This window comes from Channa argus, chromosome 3 (assembly GCF_033026475.1).
Source record: "Channa argus isolate prfri chromosome 3, Channa argus male v1.0, whole genome shotgun sequence".
Taxonomy (NCBI): domain Eukaryota; kingdom Metazoa; phylum Chordata; class Actinopteri; order Anabantiformes; family Channidae; genus Channa; species Channa argus.
Window position 1 is genome coordinate 15938581 of NC_090199.1, and position 22520 is coordinate 15961100.

General features: G+C 37.8%; 1 protein-coding gene across 1 annotated transcript; it reads left to right on the forward strand.

The window, feature by feature from the left end:
- Positions 1-7404: 7404 nt before the first annotated feature.
- On the forward strand, positions 7405-12739 carry LOC137123466 (uncharacterized). Its single transcript, XM_067497199.1, has 5 exons — positions 7405-10784; positions 10937-11329; positions 11983-12105; positions 12336-12397; positions 12603-12739. Exons 1-5 carry the CDS (start codon positions 10736-10738, stop codon positions 12657-12659), a joined length of 684 nt encoding a protein of 227 aa, XP_067353300.1. The 5' UTR covers positions 7405-10735; the 3' UTR covers positions 12660-12739.
- The last annotated feature ends 9781 nt before the right edge of the window (positions 12740-22520 follow it).

The window sequence follows — 22520 nt, forward strand, 5'->3', positions numbered from 1 at the left end:
ACAAGGGCGGACCAGTCAAACTTAAGGATCTGAATTGGGAATTAATTTGAACCAAAACAATGAAGGTCCGACTATGAATATGAGCATTAATACATAAACCAGGGCTAAAGCATAATAAAGAACAGAATATTAATACAAACTCAGGAACTAGGAAATAAGCACGAATCGGGGTAGGAAAAGTATCTGAACACAAGGACAAAACATGAAAGAAATCTACTTAACCAGAGTGGGTGCGCAGGCTTATAAGAATTCAAACAATAACGTAGGGATACTATTTGAACATGAAGTGTCTAAACATTATAAATATAATATATATATTATATATATTATTATAATATATATAAATATTATGTATAAATATAAGCACAAAGAAAAAGTAGCGCTGCTGAACATTAATATGCAGGGTAACTCATGAAAACAATACACTATGCATCAAAAGCTGTATGCAAGAAAAACCTGGAGCAGGAATTATCAACTAAACAAAAATGCACACATACCAGAAGGACTAAGGACAGGGACTACCTGCAAAGCAAAAACGTGCACACAGAAAGATAACTAGGAGACAGGGCGAAAAACAAGTAGCAGACTCCACAAACTATACTCAGGCAGACTCAGTAGCTGGGCATACAAGGAGGCATGACAAGGATCTGGCAGGGACCCATGGGGAGAGCTGGGTCTAAATAGGGAGGGGAACACGTGAAGCTAATCAGAACAGATGAGGTGTGTGAAGTGGCTGAGATCACTGTAGAACAGGAATAAGTGTTTACAAAATAAAAGTGTGGGACAGGAAGTGAAGCTGGCTCCATTATCCTGCAGCGCAGTGTTAATGTTTGCAGGGGCTATGCAATTTTTCTTGGTGCTACTCTACTCTTTTTAGACTACACTTGCTAAGTTTTCAGGTGAACTTTATTGGGCTTGTGTGGAAGAAGAGGTGCAGCTTGGGCTGTGTTTATGCAGATTAGGTGGCTCGGTACAATATTTAGAGTCATTTTTGACCTAAATAGTGCAGCATTTCTAATAAACCCCTATTCAGACCTTCTCTTATTGCAATATCTTTACAAATAAACACGCCATTATAAACTTACTGTAGCAGGACGGTTGCACACTAGGTGGAATCTGTGCTCTCCTCTCTCAGCTCACTTTGTCTTAGCTCACTATGACAAAAGTAAATTTCAAAAACCTTAAAGTAAACTCTCAGATTGATAGTTCAGTTAAGTTAGCCACTATTTTGTTCTTCTTTCTCTTCTCTCTTTTTTCTTGATTGCTTGCTTTTTCTTATGTATAGTAAACATGTTAACATGTACACACTATGTGTCAGTTGCCATCTGCCCCAGGTGGTGACATAACTAAGCTTTCAGCTCAGGCAATTATCACACGTGGAAAAGCTGCACATTCTAGTTGTTTTCTTAAGAAGATCTTATTAGATTATTAGATCCATTCACTTGATTGAATTAATGATTTTACAAGTAAACTATACAAACCTGTTCCCTCTTGTGCCATTGATCCTTTGCAGTTGTAGTAATTTGGAAAGGGTTAGCATTGATCACATTTCAGTCTGCTATTATGATGGCGTTTTTTTTTTTTTTTTTCTGCAGGAGCTGTTTCCTGCAGCCAGGGTTGGATCATTGTTAGAGCTGACAGACCAGAAGTCAACATCACTCTATGCTGTGAGCACAAATTACCCGAGTGTACATAAAGTAGTACAGAAACTGTTCTTATAAGAATCAGACCGTAAAAAGATATGTGACAAACAGCAACTTTAAAGAAAGTTAAAAATCCATTCCCTGGTTTTCACTTGGTTAAGAACAGATTCTATTATTGTCTCTAGACCTGTTGATTGGGAATAATGATGATTCTGATGAAGGGGCGACAGTGGCGCAAGAAGGTAGAGTGGTCATCTGATCCCGCAGTTGTTGGTTAAACCCCGGCTCCTCCGCTCACGTGTGGAAGTGTCCTTGAGCAAGACGCTGAACTCGCTGAAGACGCTGAAGTGTGAGAGCGACTGAGTGAATATGAAGCAGTGTAAAGTGCTTTGAGGGCCAATAAGTAAAAAAGATCTATGTAAGTGCAGACCATTTACTCTACTACTGAGGAGCTAAACAGACAAGCATAAAGAATAGCAAAAAAATACTCTTAAAATGCCTACACATATGGAAAAGTTACAAAAACAAATCATCTATGTAGTGAAGTTTAAAAATTGAGGGAACAACCACACAGTAAGAAATTTGTCAGTTGGTGTGCCACCTCTTCTATAGAATTCAAACTAATAGAACATTTTTTGCAGAATGCTGCTCAGGTAGCTTTAAATTACATCTCCTACATACAGGCTTTTATCTATATTGTTAAAAATGTCTCATCGCTGATCAGTTGTAAATAGAAGAGGAATAGAGGAGTTTTAAAATTGATAGTTTCATTACAGACTTTTCTCCTAATTTTATCTTATCATTTTCACAGCCATTGTCCATATAATTAACTAATTATAAGACACTCCCACTTGTCTCTATGATATATACAGTTCCTGTAAATTAGTCTTGTGGAAGTCACATAAAATCACAGCTTACACTGCAGTATATTTATATAGTCACTGGTATGGCCAGGCCCCCTGGATTCACCATTGTCAATAATTAATGTCATTTTGTTTGTATATTCTTTTCTTATTCACTGTCACCAATGAAAACACATTTACATTTTAGACATCAGAGACACAGTGATGCACACACAGATCTGACTGACACAGTATTATTGTTTTTGTCCAAGACTCCCGATAGCTTCATTAGGATAATCACAAAGTTGCACACGACTGTGGTTCATGCTTCTTTTCTCGCTTTGTCCAGCTTTTGCTGTTCTCTATCGTCTGCAATGTTTTGGTTTACCAGCTTCCTCAGATTAAGGGTCAGGGTGGATCGTATGTGTAACATTCCTTCTTTCTTTATGTCACTAGAATATAACATTTATGTTCTTCCATTGAGCTTGACTTGCTATGCAGTAATATTTTATTTACACTTTATGAACAAATTCTTTTTTAATTACATGATGGGGTAGTGCCAAAGGTTGTAAGCCATTTATTACTGATGCTGTTTTTTATTTCAGCAGCTAAAGAACTTAAGGATGACAGGGAAAGACCTGACAGCAGAAGCAAAATAGGAGACAAAGAAGTAACTAGCACTAGGAAGATTGACACAGACTTTTTTCTTGAATATTTTGACTGTTTTGTCAGACCAAGGAGTAACTAGCTATTAATAACTTTTTTGTCTCTATCCTATCATACCACCCATATATGATGTGAGACCTGTTTTGGCACCAGACAGATACTGCTGCCAAAATTGCTGCCAGTTTCCCACATTTTGCTCTGTACACTCAAAAATGCAGGATTAAAACTCAGGCGGTGACATGGTTAGGGTTAAACACAAAAACATCTGAGTTAGGTGTAGGCACTAAAGAAAGATTGTCACGGTTTGCTCTAAAAATCACTGATTTTGTAACATCACATCCCTTTTAAATGATTACGTGACTGGTTGCAAAAACAACAAGAAGTGGTATCAAACTGGATTCAAACCCAAACCACCGAAAGCTCCTATATACTATATACTATGTGTTGGTTGTAAATTCCCTACAGCCGCTATATGTCACCAAACAGTAAGACATACAGTTAGGGATTGGTACTGAAACCCAGTGTTTATCCAACCCTGGTTCTAAAGTTTTAAACACTATTGGATCCATAAGCTTCTACATTATCAGCTCTGCTATTTCTACTAGAGAAATTAAGAAAACAGATGATGTATTATCACTGCGACTCGATGGTTATCTTGCACATTTTATCTCACTTACTCCGTTTTCTATTAAGACATTCGTTTATGATGCATTTTTGCTATTTTCCGTCCAGAGGAAATTTATCTCTGAGCCTTTGTGCGAAGAAGCTCTCTCTCTTTCATACGCTGCAGCACTGTGCCGCACTCAGACACAAAGAACATGCTTTCAATGTTACTCTTTACTAGATTCAACACTGACATTGATTGTGGGTCCTCGCCACAGGTGAGTCAAGTCTTTAGCATGTAAGGGCGAAAAACAGGAGCAATCTTTAAAAACATGCATTCGTCTAAAGTCTATGACATACAGGCAGGGAAATGCAGAGCTTTCAACTACTTCACTCATAGTTAACTTCTCGATGCCCATGTTAAGAAAAATAGCACACAGTAAAAATTATATATATATATATATATATATATATACACACACACACACACACACACACACAATGTAATATTGTATATATACAATATGTCAATGCTGTCCTAATTTTACTTAAATTAAAAAGAAAAGTTATCAAAAAGTACTGGTTGTTAACGTACTGGATTGACAAGCAGTGTTGGTGATAGTAGTAGCACAGTTAAAATGGTGTCTTAATGTTGCTTATCCCTTTGTACAGTGTTTTTGGTTGCTAGTAAAAATGATCCACACAGTCATACTCTACAAGAGGCCAGTATTCTGGTATTATAGTACTGAATACTGTTACAAAAGTTACAAAACCAAAGTTGTAGAAAAGCTAAAGTTCTGACATCAACACAAACTCTGACACCGATACTACTATAGTGTAAGCTAAAACTTTAAATTTTTTTTTTGTAAACAACTGCCTGTAATGTTAATTGCATCACAGTATTCCTTCTTCCTCTAATTAGCTTTTCCCTGTAAAGTTAACATGTAGAACAAACGTTTGTTTTCTAATCTTTATAGAATTGCATTGTTCATGAACATAGAGGTTAAAGAGATCCTGCCTACAGTTTTTGTTTATTTAAGGCAGTTTGAACTTCATAACCCCTGTAAAACCTTGATATGACTGCAAACCTCGACATGCAAACTGACTGATGCTGTGGATTTGTGGCCTGTTGAAGATTTCTTTATTCTTTTCTTTTTTCTTTTTCCAGTTTCTCAGTGAAAACATGTCTAGGTTGATGAGTTGATCATGTCAAAATTGTTAGAAAAATTTGTTAACATGCTTGAAAGCTACAGTACAATGAACCAAAGCAAGTCCTTAGTTAGAGCAGTGGTTTGCAGTCTTTGTTTTCATGTATCTGCCGAACTAGCTAAATCTAAAACTCTGCTACAATACAGCATTTGATGTTTCTAGATCCTGAATTATAAAACTGCTGGAACGTCATAATACCAATAACTGTCTAACAGTATTATGTCTGTCTTCCATATTAGTGCAGTGGTTTTACAAAACAAAAATCATGCCAAGCCTTTTATTTAATTTAATCAGGACATTTGTGTCAAGGTTCTGATCGTTTATTGTAGCAATATGCCTTTTAGAAATGGTCTGAAACAAATGTGAGCAAGCATGACAGAGACTGTGCCTGAACTCACAAATCTCCTTGGCGAGGCAAGAGAATTAGATTTGTGAAAGCAGACAGCAGAATCGCAGCGAGGATGCAGAGCTCAAAATTGTTGTATGCAGACTGAGGGTGTATGACTGGAGGGTGTATGGAACATCTGACCATAATAACACTTCTGTGCCAGCCTCAAGCCTCCATCGAATGGATAAACCAGAAAGTACAGATGTACTCTGGCATGAAAATATCGCGCTCATTTTATTTATCGAAGGCATCTTTTCAAAACTACAATACATCGGTGGTTGCCAGGGAGACCCCACCTCATACTTGCACACTGCTACAACCATTGTTATTGACAACACCGCATGTCCAAAATATGACCTTTGAAAGATATTCATATACATATTCTGGAAATTTTTAAAGTTTGAGTCAGGATAGTCTACCTGGCACTGTAGTTTGGCAAAATGTGTATCACACATGATCGATTTAAGACTATTCCACTTAAATATTTTCATTTTGGAAGCTGTGCACATGCAGTTATCAATAACAATGACTGGCTCTTCTTTTTTTGACATTTGGTAAATGGTTTGCTTACAGTGTTGGCTCACATTCAGACAGCCATACACAGTGCCAGTCCCACATTTGATGGAGGATCTCCCTACCTCTTAAACCACAGCTGCCACACATTACTGCCATGCCTATCAAGTTTTATTCTTCAAAATTACATCTTGCCAGTGTGATACATATTTTGCAATTCATGATTTATAGTCTGAAAACACAGAGGTGTGTGTAATTAAATGGTGGACTATTCAACTATTCTACTATCAAATTTGACATAAAATGCTATATGAATTGTAATTTATAAACTGCTATTGCTCAGGCTTTCCTGTAAAGCTGAATAGCAATCCAGAACTACAAACACATATGCGATATTCGTACCACTTCTAGTAATGTTGAAAGACTATTAAATTAAAAAGAAATACATAAAATAAACATTAAATACTTTAAAATCTGTCTCATTGCATTTCTTTTACTTGTTTAACCACATTTAAAGCCATGGACAAATAGGATCAAAACACCCATATTCACTGTGTGAGATGACCCTTTAACAGGAGTCACCCATCCCTTATGCCTGCTTATTTCTCTGCAAGCTCATCAGGACAGTTGGTTTCATCCTTTTAAAAAAAAAGCACATTTCACTCCTTAAATAAATCCAACTGACTTTACACACAGATTGAACCACAGACTGAAAACATTCTAAGGATCTCTGTGAGCTTCACCTTTATAAACCAGAGATGTTGAGATCTCCTGGATTGTGTCTGCGCCTAATAGTGTCTGTAACAGAACTGCAGAGATAGGATTACGTGCATTGAGGGGAAATCCCTGCATCACTCAGTTAGGCCTTTCGTAGTAGCTGGATGGAAGCCAGATCTGAGCAAAATGTGATAGAAAGCCTTGGTTCGACAAACACAAAGGACATGTGATGAAACATTTTATGGTTTGATTAGACTGTTAACTCAGTTTTGTGTCCTGAATGCTAAGCATTACATCAGGAATAAACGATTGTACTTTGACTTCAGCTGAATAAGCTGTGAAGCTGGCAGCATTAAGTCTTTGTTACACATTTAAGGGGCAGAGACCAGGTGACCAGTGACACCAGAGGGAACGATGAACAAGAATATTTTTGAACAAATATTCGTTAAGGACCCCAAAGCGCACCTAGGCTAATACAAAAAAAAAAGTTAAATAAATGCATAAATAAAAAAACCTGAAGAACAGCCTGGACAACAATTAACATAAATTAGGGCAAGTGTCTGGCTGAGGAACTAAACTAAATATACATCTTTTTTCTTTCAAAGATGCTACAGGACCTCTTCACGAAAATCAGCTCCACCGATCAAAGTTTGGAAAAGGTATGTTTATTTTCAATAACAGTGATTTTGACAAACACACTGTGTATATAAATTTTCCTATCAATATACAAAACTTGTGTTGCATTTAGGGTCCATGGAGTTAGAAATGCAGATGGTATGTAGAATCGGGATTTACTTTAATGCTTATTACTGAAAAGGTTGGATTAATGCGTCTGACAGTGGGGAAGGTAAGTTGTTTTTTAATTGTAAGTTTGAATTTGCTACAGGAGCCAAGATGTCGCATTAAATGCCTTCATTCAAAGAGTAACTAACAACAAAATAAAGAGAATGATGTTTATCTCAAGCAGATTATGTCGCCCATGTGATCTGGCCCACAGGAAACCTACAATGACAAACAGCCTCTCTCAAAAGAGGACTAGAGTTGTTGACTGTTGAAGGTGATGATGATTGTCACAGCTGTTAACAGCTATATTTATCAGGTAACCTTCGCTGAGTATCAGTGACCCAAGTGTGGAATATGTGTTTCACGGAGCCTGTGCAAGAAATGATGGGACTGTTGAATTGTGCTGTAGGTTCAGTACACAAGTTGTTCAGTTAATAATGATGTAAAGGTCATTACAGCGAGGCTGTGTTTGGACTTCAGTGTATGCTTTAGTACTAGTGGGGTCCTGTGGCAATTAGCAGCCTTTGGCCAGTGTTCGTGTTTTTTGCGATAATAGTAAACGTCAATAAAGGGGCTTTCATGGGGCAGTATTGTATAACGGGTACGGGCTTTATTAGAGAATCTGTCTCCTGGCTCCACTCTTCTGTGTGGACCTGCAACATTATTACATTTATTATAGTAACAATATTACAGAAAATTACTGTGTTTTTTTTCAGTGAGAAGTCTTACACATGGCTCCACCATGTTCACTGTTCATCACTGGAAAATGCCCCTAAAATCAAAACAAGCATACTTAAATATATAATCACACCACACACAACATAATAAAAAGTGCTGATCATATGACTGATTTCTACAGTTGCAGTAACTAATGTAGGAAAAGTAACTTTAGAGGTGAGGAACAATCTCAAATATATTCAGACTTTGCAAAAACAGTCTTATCCACACTAAAAGAGAGTCTTTTTGGTCACTCTCCATTAAAGTTGCTGCCATCAAATTCAAAATGAGCTAATATTTTCCATTAAATAAATATTGATATTGAAATATATATTGAAATATTGTAAATAAAATATGGGTTGATTGCAAATCAAAGCATTCTCTTTTTATTCACGCTTTAAACATCATATCAACTTTTTTTGATTTAGGGTTGTACATAGACATACTGGGAACACAGAAAGCTGTGGGAAAAAAGGACACCCAGAAGACTTATTGCAACTTTGAGTTATGACCCATCCTGCGTGAGTCTATTTTACCACGGACAGTCTCAGAAAGCAAATTATAAGGCCTATCACATTTGTCCAGCACAGTCTTGGAGAGAGTTTCTGATTATAATGAAGGCAAAATCATCCCAACACAAGATGACAGCTCAACACCACAAGACATTTAACAAGTGAAGGGCCTGTCAGATTAGAAGCTTACACAATCAGGGAATGATGTCTGACACAGGGCTTGATCCAGTGCCATGTCTTATCACATGACACACAATCTGCCATCACAGACAGAACTTATAAAAACAAAGGCCCTTTTGAGCAATGACATATGTTAAAACAGACTGGTTCTATAATTTGCTGACAAGAGAAGCACATAATTTAAATATACATGAAACGCACACCAAATTTGCCAGTAACACTGACGACGAGAACAGTACAGTTGGTCAGTGCCTCACTTTTGTGGGAGAAACTGCTCATGCCTGCAGTGTTGGCAGGCCCCTCTGTACACCACATCTAAAAGCAAAAAGTCTTTGTATAGAAGTCGAAAAAGAAACTTGAAACAGAAAGTGAATATCCTTACCTCCCTCTTATCATATGCACTTCAAATATGCAAGCAGGTAATACACCTACTCTAGGACATCAACCTGCATAACAGAATCAACTTCAGCCCAGGTCAGGTACCCTGCTCTACCTTTGCAGAAACAATAGTTTCTGCAATCCGATGTACAGCTGTTTTTATCTAACTTCATGACACATGATGTGGTCCTTCAGTTTTACAATGTGAAGCCAGTGGTTCAGAGTGTAGACAAACCTTAAGCCAAAGTATAAGCCACAGAATTCAGCTCAGTAGGCAGTAACCTCAGGTCTACATGGGGAGACTATAGAGACAATAGACCTGCTTTCTAAGACTGAGCAATGCACATCAAACAAGACACAAAGCCTTGGTACTGACATTAAAAGGAAAACCACTCACAATATCAATATTTATTTTAAGGCTCTCATCACCCGAAGGGAACACACGCAGCAGTTACCAGAGCCCTCCACCTTCAGGCCATAAATGTGCCTCCACATACTGAGACGATTGAGCAGGAGAAGAAAAACCTCAAAGAAGCTGTTAAAGTTTGTGACTACTCAAACTGGGCCTTTGTAAAAAACAGCTACAAAAAGAACAAGCACAACAACCCCAGCCTCTCCACCTGAGATATTCAGGATAATCTTTAACAAAAGCTGCCTCCCTGTGTTTTTTCAAAGTAACCATCATACTGAGGCACAGAAAAGCCCATACATTTGAACATAAACTTAACAGTGTAACACACAAAACACAGAGCTTTCTCCACCATAGGAAGGTCAGTTTCTGAGGTCAATACTCCTTTGAGGAGGAAGTGTTTATCTACTGGACAGAGAAGACTGATGGCTTGAAAGTGTGAGTGATAGAGGCCACTTAAATCAATGTGGAAAAACCATTCTTCAACAGAGGAGGCAGTCTGCTAAACCACAAAGGAGGGGCAAAACTTGTTATCATCGAGGCCTTTTCCTAGACAGAACTTTATTGTTTCCATAAAGAAATTCCAGTGAGGCAGATGGGAACAATGCAGGTTAAAAGCTACGTGATAAAATAATGTATTTCGACACAAGTCATGAAAATAACTTGAAACCTAAAATAGAGACAGTAATATTTTATGTTACACTGTGTGTTAGTGTGAGTCAGGGGAAATGTGAAAAGCTGTACAGTTTATGTGCCTCAGACTTTCTACACACACCATGCAAACTACAACCTTGTACAGTACCAACACAGTCTGGGTACTTTGTGGATTCAGACCCCTCAGTTATACTTGTTATACCTGTTCTGACTGAACATTATATAATATGTAACAATATAACTTGTAATAATAATGTGATACTAAACCGTCAACCCAGGCCAGCACATACAGTTTACATCATAACAACTGAGCTAAAGTTGTTGGTTTCTAAAGTTTCTTGTAAAGAAATCTTGCTTCATCTGTGCAACAGTACCCAGGACATTACACAGCATCACACCAACATAAAACAACCACGGAAGAAGATGTTCCACCCAATCACCACTTACATTTCCTTAAATGGAGAAGTCTGCGGAGGTTATACATGAGAGTTAGAACAGTTTGACAGTCTTTCAAGTCCAGGATGTCATCACACATGGATAGGCTGCATATTTTTATCATCCTTCTTTCAGGTAAATTATTTCTTATTTAATTAAATTAATTGTTTTAATTTAACTGTTAATTTTTATTGTAAAAAATAGTAAATGACTACATTTTTCTTGTTGCAAGTAAGCTATCGCAGGGTAAAATAAAACCTTCTTTTGTGACTGTGATTTAATTGCAGGAGGTCTGGCCACCAGTCAAGTTCAGATCTCAGGATCAGTGCTGGAGATGGAAGTCAGACCAGGAGACAACATCACTCTATTCTGTGACTGCAAAACATCTGTTGGAGAATATGTAATTTGGTACAGGAACTGTTCTCATCTGAACCAGCCTTCACTTGTTATGGGAACAAGGTACCCGTATGAGAAATTGTTAAACAGCGATTACAACAGTGACATTCTGAATCCTTTCCCTCAAATCTATTTAATGAAAAACCAGTCATCACGATCCTATGACATCCGGATCCTGAACATTAGTGATTCTGATCAAGGCCTCTATTACTGTGGAACTGAACAGCTCAGTACTGGAAAATATGTTTACAGCTATGGAAATGTCACAACCAGGATCATAATGTGTAAGTAATCTGGTTCTTACTTCTATATGCAATGGCTCTCACAATTACACTGATTTGTCCCCCAACTGTAGTAAAAAAATAAATTAGGAAGAATACAAAAACACAATCATAATATTAATAGTATTTATATATCAGCATAACATCCCTCCAACAACATTTTAAACGCATTTCAATCATAGCTCTTCTAATAACCCTTCCATTTAAAATGAGTTAAATGATGGGAAGGAATTTTCTATGTTATGCTAAAAGGATAATTTTGCACTTGAATTCTCAAAAAAAAACATTTTTACTGGGAAAATTGGTTTCACATCTACAAAACGTTGGAACCGACACGTTTAAAAGAGAGATGAAATATCCAGACATACTTTGAAATGGGTTGATTCTTTACCAAAACAGTGAGTTGCATCATTGGCAGCCAAGAAAGTTATGAAAAACATTTGCCAGTGAAAGCCCCAAAGCTTTTTATAGTTTAATTGAGAACTCGCAGCTTTATCTTGAAATTAACATGTATGTATGCATGGAATAATGAGTTTTGTGGTAAACTAATACACAAAGGTGATATATATGCAAACTTTGTCCAGGAAAATGGAAAAAAAAATCTTTTTCATGATGGATTATATTCACAGTTAATTAACATTACTGTTTTTTTCCAGCTGCCCCTCATCATAATAGGGAGCCACATGATTGTGGTTTGTGCTGGAGTCTGTGTCCAGCCTTTGCTGTTTTCTCTTCTCTCCTCTCCTCTCTTCTGGTTTATCACCTCTGCAGGAAGACAGGTATCTGCAGCTGTATCTATTCATATCTTCTTCCCTTTGTTCTGTGTACCGTCTTCTCTGGGAATAGTTTCTATTATTGTGTCTATAAAATTCTAAGAATGAAACAATTAATATATGAAATGGTATTAATGAAACAAGTAGAACCTGGCTTCGGATAAGTCATCTTCTTTTAATGTATCTGCATCTGAAAAAAGAATTAATAATAATAAGTGTTATATTTATTTCTACAGCTCTAGAATCTCAGGTTTATGAGAAAAGATCTCAAACTAGAGGTCACAAAAGAGGGAATCAGGTAATGCATTTAACTTTGATCTATTTTATTGATTCTCAGCCTCGTACGGCCATATTTTTTTTTTTCGAAGTTGTTAAACAATACATGCCTTAGACATGAAAGACATCATCATTTGAAAACATAATCAACAGGGAAATAAACTGGAATAAATTATAGTGTTATTGCTGTATAACTGTGATTCTTAACATCAAATATTGTATTTTAGGATACAGAGGTGTGTTACAGTGCGCTCAAAATACATCAGTCATCACAGAAATCATAGGAGAAGAAAACCCAGTGTTTTTGGAAGGAGCCGTCGAAGTGACATGGAAAATAATTGAATAAGATCATATATAATTGCATAAGCCATTCTGTCTTTTAGCTTTGTAGCATAGAACAAACCACAAAAAGACTTTGGTTGGGTGTCGTACACACATTAAAATGATCTGTCTGTCATCAGTAATGATAAGTGGTATTTGGGAATTAGTTTTGTCTTTTTTGCTTGAATTTAGTTTAGAATGTGTGTTAATATGTATATGTTTGAGAGAAGTTGATATTCAGCCGCAGTCAGCCACAGGTTTAATATCAGTTTTGGGGCTAAATCTTAGTAGTGCATGTTACAAAGTGCAACATCTGAAAATGACCATAAATTACTAGCAGCTGGTGAATACAAACTGTGAAGAATCAAAATGGTGATTTGAATTTGAAGGAAAGCTACGTACCTTCAGATATCACTGTAGCTAGTCCGGTGTCAGATGCTCTGGAGGTGATCATTCTGCATCACATGGAAGTTTTTTCTGAACTGCACTGATAACCATTTGGGTTTAAAACAGGGCTATAGAGTTGACAGCTTGTGTTTTAACTAATGGTGTATGGCAAAGTACCCCCCCCACCCCCCGCCATCACTTTCAATGTTTCACTTCTGTATTACAAATGAAAGTGAGTCAGCAGTCGGCTGCCAAGTTGGGCAAATCCCAATGAATCACCTGTTTTACGCAGATGGCGTTTGCATTATCTGTCACTCGGTAAAGGCACTTTGGCAGCTTATTTCCATTTGTGAAGGTTTTATACAAACTATATTATTTCCAGTGAAACTAAACTTTTCCATCTCAGAATTGCTTTTTCTGGACAATCTCTTCCCATCAGAATTAGTAGAACTAATGCAATATGTCAGTTCCACCTAATTGCTTTAATATAATTGTGACAACCCCATGTGATGACAGGTCAATTAAATGAGACATTCTATTATTAATTTACATCTCTGGTTCCTACACATGAAAGCAATGCTAGGTAGACTCAGACTAATGTATAAAAATGCATTTTGCACACTGCACTAACTCAGGAACTGTTTGTATAGTGATACTTGTGATGCCTTAATGATAAAATGTGTCATGTTTTAACAGTGTCTAGAGCCCCTACTAGGCCCAGTCTGTGTCTAAAATTTATCAGTGGTACAGAATCCTCTACAGGAAAAGGTGTTTGTGTGCTGCATATCTGCTGTTTACTAATACTTAACTAACTCAACTAATACTTCAATGTATTATATATGTATTTTAATTGTGACGGTTCAGTGACGGTTCCCCTGTCTAAACAATGTTAAACATACACAACATCTCAAATCTTATTTACTGAGCATTTGTACTTTGGTGCCCCTGGCAACATGTTTTAAAGAAGATTTAGTGAAAAATGATTTGGTTTGACAGTGTAGCTAATTTAGCTTGTGTGTTCACTGAGACCACATTTAACCCACACTGACAAGCAGCCCCTCCTATAACTGCAGAGCTCCCTATGCAATTGAATGTAAAGACATTGGCCCTTTAATGTTTTCATGTTTTATCAATCAGCTTAAAAACAGAGCGAAAGTGTTTTGTTAAAAATCTATGATTATTATATAATGAGGTGGACAGTTACACATTTTTCTTTCTTCAAGCTCTGTCACATTACCTTCCATTAAAAGAAAACAATTGATATTCAATAAAGTGCCAATGACTCAGCCTGAATGGGATTTGTTGAGGGGTTTGTATGTGGATTTAGTAAAAAGCAAAGCACTTAATTGTAAACTGCTCCGGAGACACAACAGCTCACATCTTTAAAGTATATAATTGCTTCATTATATATGAGCTCAAGAGGGATTTCTGACCCCATCCATTCAATTTATACATGTGTGAGATTATTTTGTTTGCTAACGGCAGATTGTGGTTTCATAAGTCACAGAGGTCATAATGGAGATATGCTGTTTGTCTCCTTCCATATATCTGAAGCAAAAATAAAAATGGGGGTGTCGTTGCCAAGTGAGCAAACACTGCTTGAGACTTTTTACTATGACACAATTTAAAAAACACTAACCAGTACTTTGAGAGGTGTGTGTGTGTGAGTTTGTATCAAACTGCGTCAAAGTGAAACCTTACAAAGGTCACACGACGACCAAAATTTATTCGGATTAGTTTTGTTCAGAATTTTTGAAAATGCAGTTTTCTAGTTTTTAATTTTTTTAAACCTAATTAATGTGTGATTTGTGTTCAAGTTTTTCCAGGAGGACACAAAATATGAGCATGGTTTGTGTGCACATAATGAATGCATATGAGAATAAATGCATTTGAAAAGGATTGTTCTAACTTAGATCAGTTGTGTATTAGCTCAAACCAGACCAGAAGCAGAAACGACAAAAGTACTTGGTTTACCTCACACACAGCAAACCTTCAGCGTTAACGTTACACAACGATACACATGTGGTGAGCAGAGAGCTATTTATAAACAAGCGGCTCACACCTCAAATGTACACACATATTTTGTTATGCACACTTGCAAACACACAGGAACAGGCCACATCAGTATTTTTGTGTTCTACCTAAAAGAGTATGGTAGTTATTTCAAGTTATGACCATGGAACTTCTCACCTAAATCTGTTCTTATCCATGCGAGTTACTACTTTTAGACTTCGATTAGATTATTATGAATTTATATTGATTTTAACAAACAAGACACAGTTTCAGTAAAGTCACTCTCAACTACAAAGTCCATGTGATCAGTAAGGTTCACAGGAAAACTTACTCTGACTAATAGCTGTCATATGAGTAAAAGAGCTGTTTGCACTTCTTCTGGGTGCACTCATGCAAAGATGATAATTTCACTAAGGTTATATCAGAGTATGCCATTTATCTGTAACATATCTTAATTACACCCATCTTGTAGATGTAACCAATAATATGTCTTTTACCTCTTGCTGTTAGAACAGATGATATATTTTTTAAATGCTAGGACAACGAAAATATGGCACGGAAGTGTAGTTGATGTAAAATCTGACTCGTTAGACTTACTGGCCCCTGTTTAAACTCTACTGACACCTAGTGGAGGTGATAAGTCATAGTCCAGAATAGCTATTCAGAAGAACAGTCGCAACAAAATTATATTGTGCTCTTACTTGTAAATGATGCATCTGCTTTGGCCTTCGATTTGACCTTCGTGTCAGCCTCTGCTGTCAGGTAATATAGACCTCATGGGCATTAACCTTTATCTAATGGATAAGATCAAGTTATATTAAGGTTTTTGAAGTGAATAACAGTTACCTGCCACTGCATATCAAAGAGAATGAACACTGTTTAGAAGCCGCTGCTATTGTCAGCTGTTCAATGACACAGTTATACAGTGGATTGTGCTTCACAAAAACTGTTCCTGCCATTCAACGAATTACCACCCACAATCCCTGCCCCTCATTTGTGATCTATTTGCTGTCTTACAATTTCTCGTCACCCTTGCGTTTCTTTTAGGAGTTTTCTGTGGTCACGATCAGATCTCTGCATCTGTGTCTGTCGGAGCAGGAGACAACTTCACTTTTTGCTGTGATTTAAAACTAGTCAACTGGACTACTTAAACTCCTCTCATGAGAACCAGGCCACTACTGAATTTGGACCTAATTCAAAGAAAGTTACCTGGCCTCTCTAATGGCAAATGCATGACGATTCTACTGAAATAAGTTCTGACTTTATCAGTCAAACTGCAGTACTAAATGTAACCTGCTGACTGATCACTAAATAAAATTGTATTTCAAAATTCAACACAATTTGTAACATAATTCTTCACATCATTTGGCAGAGTATAATAAATATACTGCTAACAATAATTTAGCCCAGAGTGTAAGCTTTGAATTATATACAGTTTTCTAAAAGTATACAATGAGAATAACATATTTTCCACTGGGATAATTTATTGATTTTTACCAGAGGTGGTAGTACACAAACTCAATTCTTAAGTAAAAGTGCAAATATTTTCTTAAAGAATAACTCCACTATAAGTAGATGTACTGCTTCAAACTCTTTACTCAACCTGAAGTAAAAAAGTTACATGCTCTAAATGTTAAAGTACAAAACTACTAGTATTCCTCTAAGAAAACATTAATTTTCAATTGTATATATGAGTATAGGCTATTTGGATTCTGTGTTAAGAATTTTCATCTGCAAAAAGTAACTAGTAACTAAAGCTATAAACTTAATGTAGTAAAAAGTGCAACAGTTTCCTCTGAATTCTAGGGGAGTAAAAGTACCCTAAAATGGAAACACTCCAGCAATGTACTGCAAAATTATACTTTAGAAGCGTCATTGAGTAAATGTACCTAATTACTTAACATGTCTGATTTGAGCTGTGATTTAACAGTGCACATCTCCTTTACAAGGGATTGTAATAATTTATATGGTGTTGATAAGTATTAAATATATTCCTAATTTCCCCACTGTCTTTATTTCCTGTTATTGGAACTAAACTCTTCAGGTAATAACAGCAAAACTTACAATCATGTTACAATTCAGTGCATGTCCTTGTCTACGAGGGTCTAAGAGGGAGAAAACCATTTTCAATTCCCTTAGTCATATATTCCTTACATTTGAAAGTGAAACATGGAAACAAATGACATATATATTTCAAAATATATTTCAATAAGCAATTGGCAACCCTGTAAGGATCAGGGTTGCCACAGCTGATTATTTTGTCCACACGCCGGATCCCCTTCCTGACCCAACCCTCCCTAATTTCAACTGTGCAGCTGGGAATAGGGTTGGGTTATTGGGGGTTCAGTGTGTTGTCCAGGGACACTTCAACGTGTGGTCGGAAAGAGTGGGGCATGAACCCCCGACCCTATGGTCAGTAGCCAGCCACAACTGAGCCACTGCTGCCCACATAGCATAGTTTCGAAATGGCGGTCTGTTCAAACTGTGTACACGTTTTCACGCAGTTGCAAGAAACCATCACACTTTTGGAAAACGAACTAAGAAAAAAAAAAAAAAAAAAAAAAGAACTTATCTTGGGGTTTTCCAACGTTGCCGCCACACAAGCGAAGCACCTCGCAGCTCTTAATACCTCGAGCTACATGGAACAAACAGTTTCTATCCACCCAGCTGTTTGTTCAGTGACCCAGGACACCGATGACACGCTGCCGTGGTCTGGCCCTGTTGCTACTGCTGGAATAGCGGAGCCAACCCGCGGCCTTCTGGCCCTGTCGGATGACCAACGGCCTGTCCCGACACGGGCCTGCTCCTCGCCGCTGACACAGGAGGCCTGGATTACGGCTAAAAGGAGACATCGGACGACACCTGCTGCAGCTAATCTTGTCAACCAATCCATTGGACCACCTTCCCCGGTCCAGATGGAGAACCGTTTCACTATTCTTGAAGAGCTGGAAAGTCCGACTTCCCCGGCGGCGGTTCCCTGTGACTCCCTGCCTCGTGAGATACCACACTGCTCCACCTCCCGCGGGCAGCGCGGTCGGGGCCTGCTGCCGGGGCCTCGCCAGACCAGACGTGCCACCGCCACCAACACCATGCCTCCAGAGAGGAATCCACATGCTCCTCCTCGGCGCACCTCTCCACCGCACCGTCCTCCCGGTCCGACCATGCTAATTATTGGCGACTCCATCGTTAGAGAAGTCCGCTTAAAATTTGCTAAAACGTTTTGCTTTCCTGGAGCCACAGTCACTGACAAGCGGAGAAAATTCCAAACCTGATTGAAAGACATCCTACAGCAACAAAAGTAGTGATACACGTTGGCACAAATGACACCAAACGCCAACAGTCTGAGTTGCTGAAACGTGACTTCGTGTCATTTTTCAACTCACTGGAGAGTTTCCACGACAGACGGTTCTTCATTTCCGGCCCAATTCCCACGCTGGGTCGCGGTGTTGGCTGGTTCTCCAGACTCCTCAGCCTGCACACATGGCTTCAACCACAAGTCTCCGCACACGGACTCTTCTACGTAGACAATTTCAATCTTTTCTGGGATCGTCCTCATTACTTCAAGCAAGATGGACTGCACCCGAACTTTCTGGGATCACGGATGTTGACTGAGAACATTGTCCACAGCATCTCAGTCTCCGGAGACTGACTGACCATTGAAAACACCTGTGGCTCTGATGTGCTCACCTCTCCTGCATCCTCCGCTCCAACACCCGACAACATCCACAGGTATAAACAGTCCGAGATATTTATAGAATCTGACGTTACCAACAGACAAAATGCAGCTCTTATGGACTCTAATTTTTCACACAGGGAATATTATTATTTTGCTGAATGTTATGATCTTAACCACACTGCTATTTGCCCTATAGAGACTATGTCTGCTCCACGACCAATTAAACTTTTTAAACCAAAAATGAACACAAGGGGAGTTAATCATAAAAATCTAATACAAGTTAAGACTAATGCTCATACTGAACCAAAACCCAAAACTATTAAATGTGGATTATTAAATATTAGATCTCTCTCTTCTAAATCTCTGTTAGTAAATGACTTAATAAATGATCATCAAATTGATTTACTTTGTCTCACTGAAACCTGGTTGCAGCAGGAAGAATATGTCAGTTTAAATGAGTCAACCCCCCCAAGTCATATTAATTATCATGTTCCTAGATGCACAGGCCGAGGTGGAGGAGTAGCAGCAATATTTCACTCTAGCTTATCAATAATTCCTAGACCTAAACATAGTTATAACTCATTTGAGAGTCTTACTCTTAGCCTTTCACACGCAAACTGGAAAACTCAAAAACCACTATTATTTGTTCTCGTGTACCGTCCTCCAGTCCCTTATTCAGAGTTTTTGATTGAATTTTCTGATTTTCTATCTGATTTAGTGCTTAGTACAGATAAAGTCATTATAGTGGGTGACTTTAACATCCATGTAGATGCTGACAGTAACTGCCTGAGCACTGCGTTTAATTCATTACTAGATTCAATTGGTTTTTCCCAAAATGTAAATAAACCCACTCACTGTTTTAGTCACACATTAGACCTTGTACTTACATATGGCATTGAAACTGATAATTTAATAGTATTTCCTCATAACTCTCTTTTGTCTGACCATTTTCTAATAACATTTGAATTTACAATAACGGACTATACAGCAGTTAGGAAAAAATTCCACTACAGCAGATGTTTATCTGAAAATGCTGTGAATACATTTAAAGAAATTATTTCTTCATCTTTTTCACCACCATGTGTCAATACTATGGTGAGTAGCCATCTTACTCCTGTACAAATTGATTACTTAGTTGACGATTCTGCAGCCTCATTGCGTATGATACTAGATACAGTTGCCCCTCTGAAAAAGAAGGCAGTGAATCAGAGGAGGCGACCTCCATGGTACAATTCACAAATGCACAGCTTAAAGCAGGCGTCACGAAAATTAGAGAGGAAGTGGCGTTCCACTAATTTAGAAGAATCCCGGTTAGCCTGGAAAAACAGTTTAAAAGTGTACAAAAAAGCTCTCCGTGATGCCAGAACAGCATATTATTCCGCACTAATAGAGGAAAACAAGAACAACCCCCGGTTTCTGTTCAGCACTGTAGCCAGGCTGACTAAGAGCCATAGTTCTGTTGAGCCTAGTATACCCTTAACTTTGAGCAGCAATGACTTTATGACTTTCTTTACTGATAAAATTGCAGCCATTAGGGAAAAGGTTCACCAGATCCTCCCTACAAATATTACAGATAGATCTTCATGTACAACAGCTCTAGAATCCTCAATAAGGCCCCAATCCATCTTAGACTGTTTTTCACCCATAGATCTCACTGAGCTAAGTTCAACTATCGCCTCCTCAAAACTAACAACATGTCTTTTAGACCCTGTTCCAACCAAATTGCTTAAAGATGTTCTACCTTTAATAGACACATTCATATTAGATTTGATTAACTTATCTTTAGAAACTGGCTATGTACCAAAGGCTTATAAAGTTGCTGTAATCAAACCATTACTTAAAAAACCCTGTCTTGATCCAGGTGATTTAGCCAACTATAGACCAATATCAAATCTCCCGTTTATTTCTAAAATCCTGGAAAAAGTAGTTGCAAAACAATTATGTGATCACCTTTACAGGAATAATTTGTATGAAGACTTTCAGTCAGGATTTAGAGTTCATCACAGTACAGAAACAGCACTGGTAAAAGTCTCCAATGATCTTCTCCTCGCTTCAGATAATGGACTTGTGTCCGTACTCGTCTTACTAGACCTTAGTGCCGCATTTGACACCATTGACCACAACATTTTATTACAGAGACTAGAACATAGATTTGGGATTAAAGGAACCACATTACATTGGTTTAAATCTTATCTGTCAGACAGATTACAACTTGTTCATGTTAATAATGACTCTTCTTTATGCACCAAAGTTAGCTATGGAGTTCCACAGGGCTCTGTGTTAGGACCAATACTTTTTAATCTGTACATGTCACCTTTAGGCAAAATTATTAGGAAACATTCCATAAACTTCCACTGCTATGCAGATGATACCCAGCTCTATTTATCTGTGAAACCAGAAGATACTAACCAATTAGTCAAACTTGAAGCATGTCTAAAAGACATAAAGACCTGGATGTCCTACAATTTCCTACTTCTAAATTCAGACAAAACTGAAATCATCCTCTTTGGGCCTAAAAACATGAGAAATATGCTGTCTAACAATATAGTTACTTTAGATGACATAACTTTGGCCTCCAGTACTGCGGTGAGGAACCTTGGAGTTATTTTTGACCAGGATTTGGCATTTACGTCACATATAAGACAAATCTCTAGAACAGCCTTCTTCCACCTACGGAACATTGCTAAAATTAGAAGCATCCTGTCTCAAAGTGATGCCGAAAAACTGGTCCATGCATTTGTTACTTCTAGGTTGGACTACTGTAATTCCCTACTTCTGGGGTGTCCTAATAACTCTCTAAAAAGCCTTCAATTAATCCAAAATGCTGCAGCAAGAGTGCTGACTGGATTAGGAAAGAGAGATCATATTTCACCTTCACTAGCTTCTCTTCATTGGCTTCCCATAAAATCTAGAATAGAGTTCAAAACCCTCCTCCTTACATACAAAGCTCTTAATGGTCAAGCTCCATCATATTTAAAAGATCTCATAGTTCTGTATCGCCCGATTAGACCACTTCGATCCCAAAATACAGGCCTACTTGTGGTTCCCAGAGTTTGCAAAAGTAGAATGGGAGGCAGAGCCTTTAGCTATCAAGCTCCTCTCCTGTGGAACCAGCTTCCAATCCAAATTCGGGGAGCAGACACCCTCTCTACTTTTAAGACTAGGCTTAAAACCTTCCTTTTTGATAAAGCTTATAGTTAAACTGCTCACTCAACCTGAACTAGCTTTTCTCTATACATTTACTTGTCACTACTGTATACCATTAATTCTATATCCTACAACCTGCACGATGCTTTGTTGTTGCTTTTTTGTTGTTTTGTTGTTGCTTTTCTTGTTGTTTTGTTGTTGCTTTTTGTTGTTGCTTTTTGTTGTTTTGTTGTTGCTTTTTTGTTGTTTTGTTGTTGCTTTTCGTTGTTGCTTTTCGTTGCTCTTTTCTTTTCTTTCTCCACTTTCCACTCACCCCAACCGGTCAAGGCAGATGGCCGCCCACCCTGAGCCTGGTTCTGCTGGAGGTTTCTCCCATTAAAGGGAGTTTTTCCTCTCCACTGTTGCCTAGGGCTTGCTCAAGGGGGATTTGTTGGGTTGCTTCTACATACTTGTGTAGTCTGGACTTTATTCTGTAAAGTGCCTTGAGATGACTTTGTTGTAAATTGGCGCTATATAAATAAAGTTGAATTGAATTGAATTGAAATTGAATAGCTGGCAAACTGTACACAAGCATTTAGTGAATCAACACTTTTAAATAAAA

Coding starts and splice junctions, on each gene's coding strand:
- LOC137123466 (XM_067497199.1), top strand. CDS start 10,736: ATGTCATCACACATGGATAGGCTGCATATTTTTATCATCCTTCTTTCA. Junction 12,106..12,335: donor TCACCTCTGCAGGAAGACAG/GTATCTGCAGCT, acceptor TTATTTCTACAG/CTCTAGAATCTCAGGTTTAT. Junction 12,398..12,602: donor GTCACAAAAGAGGGAATCAG/GTAATGCATTTA, acceptor ATTGTATTTTAG/GATACAGAGGTGTGTTACAG.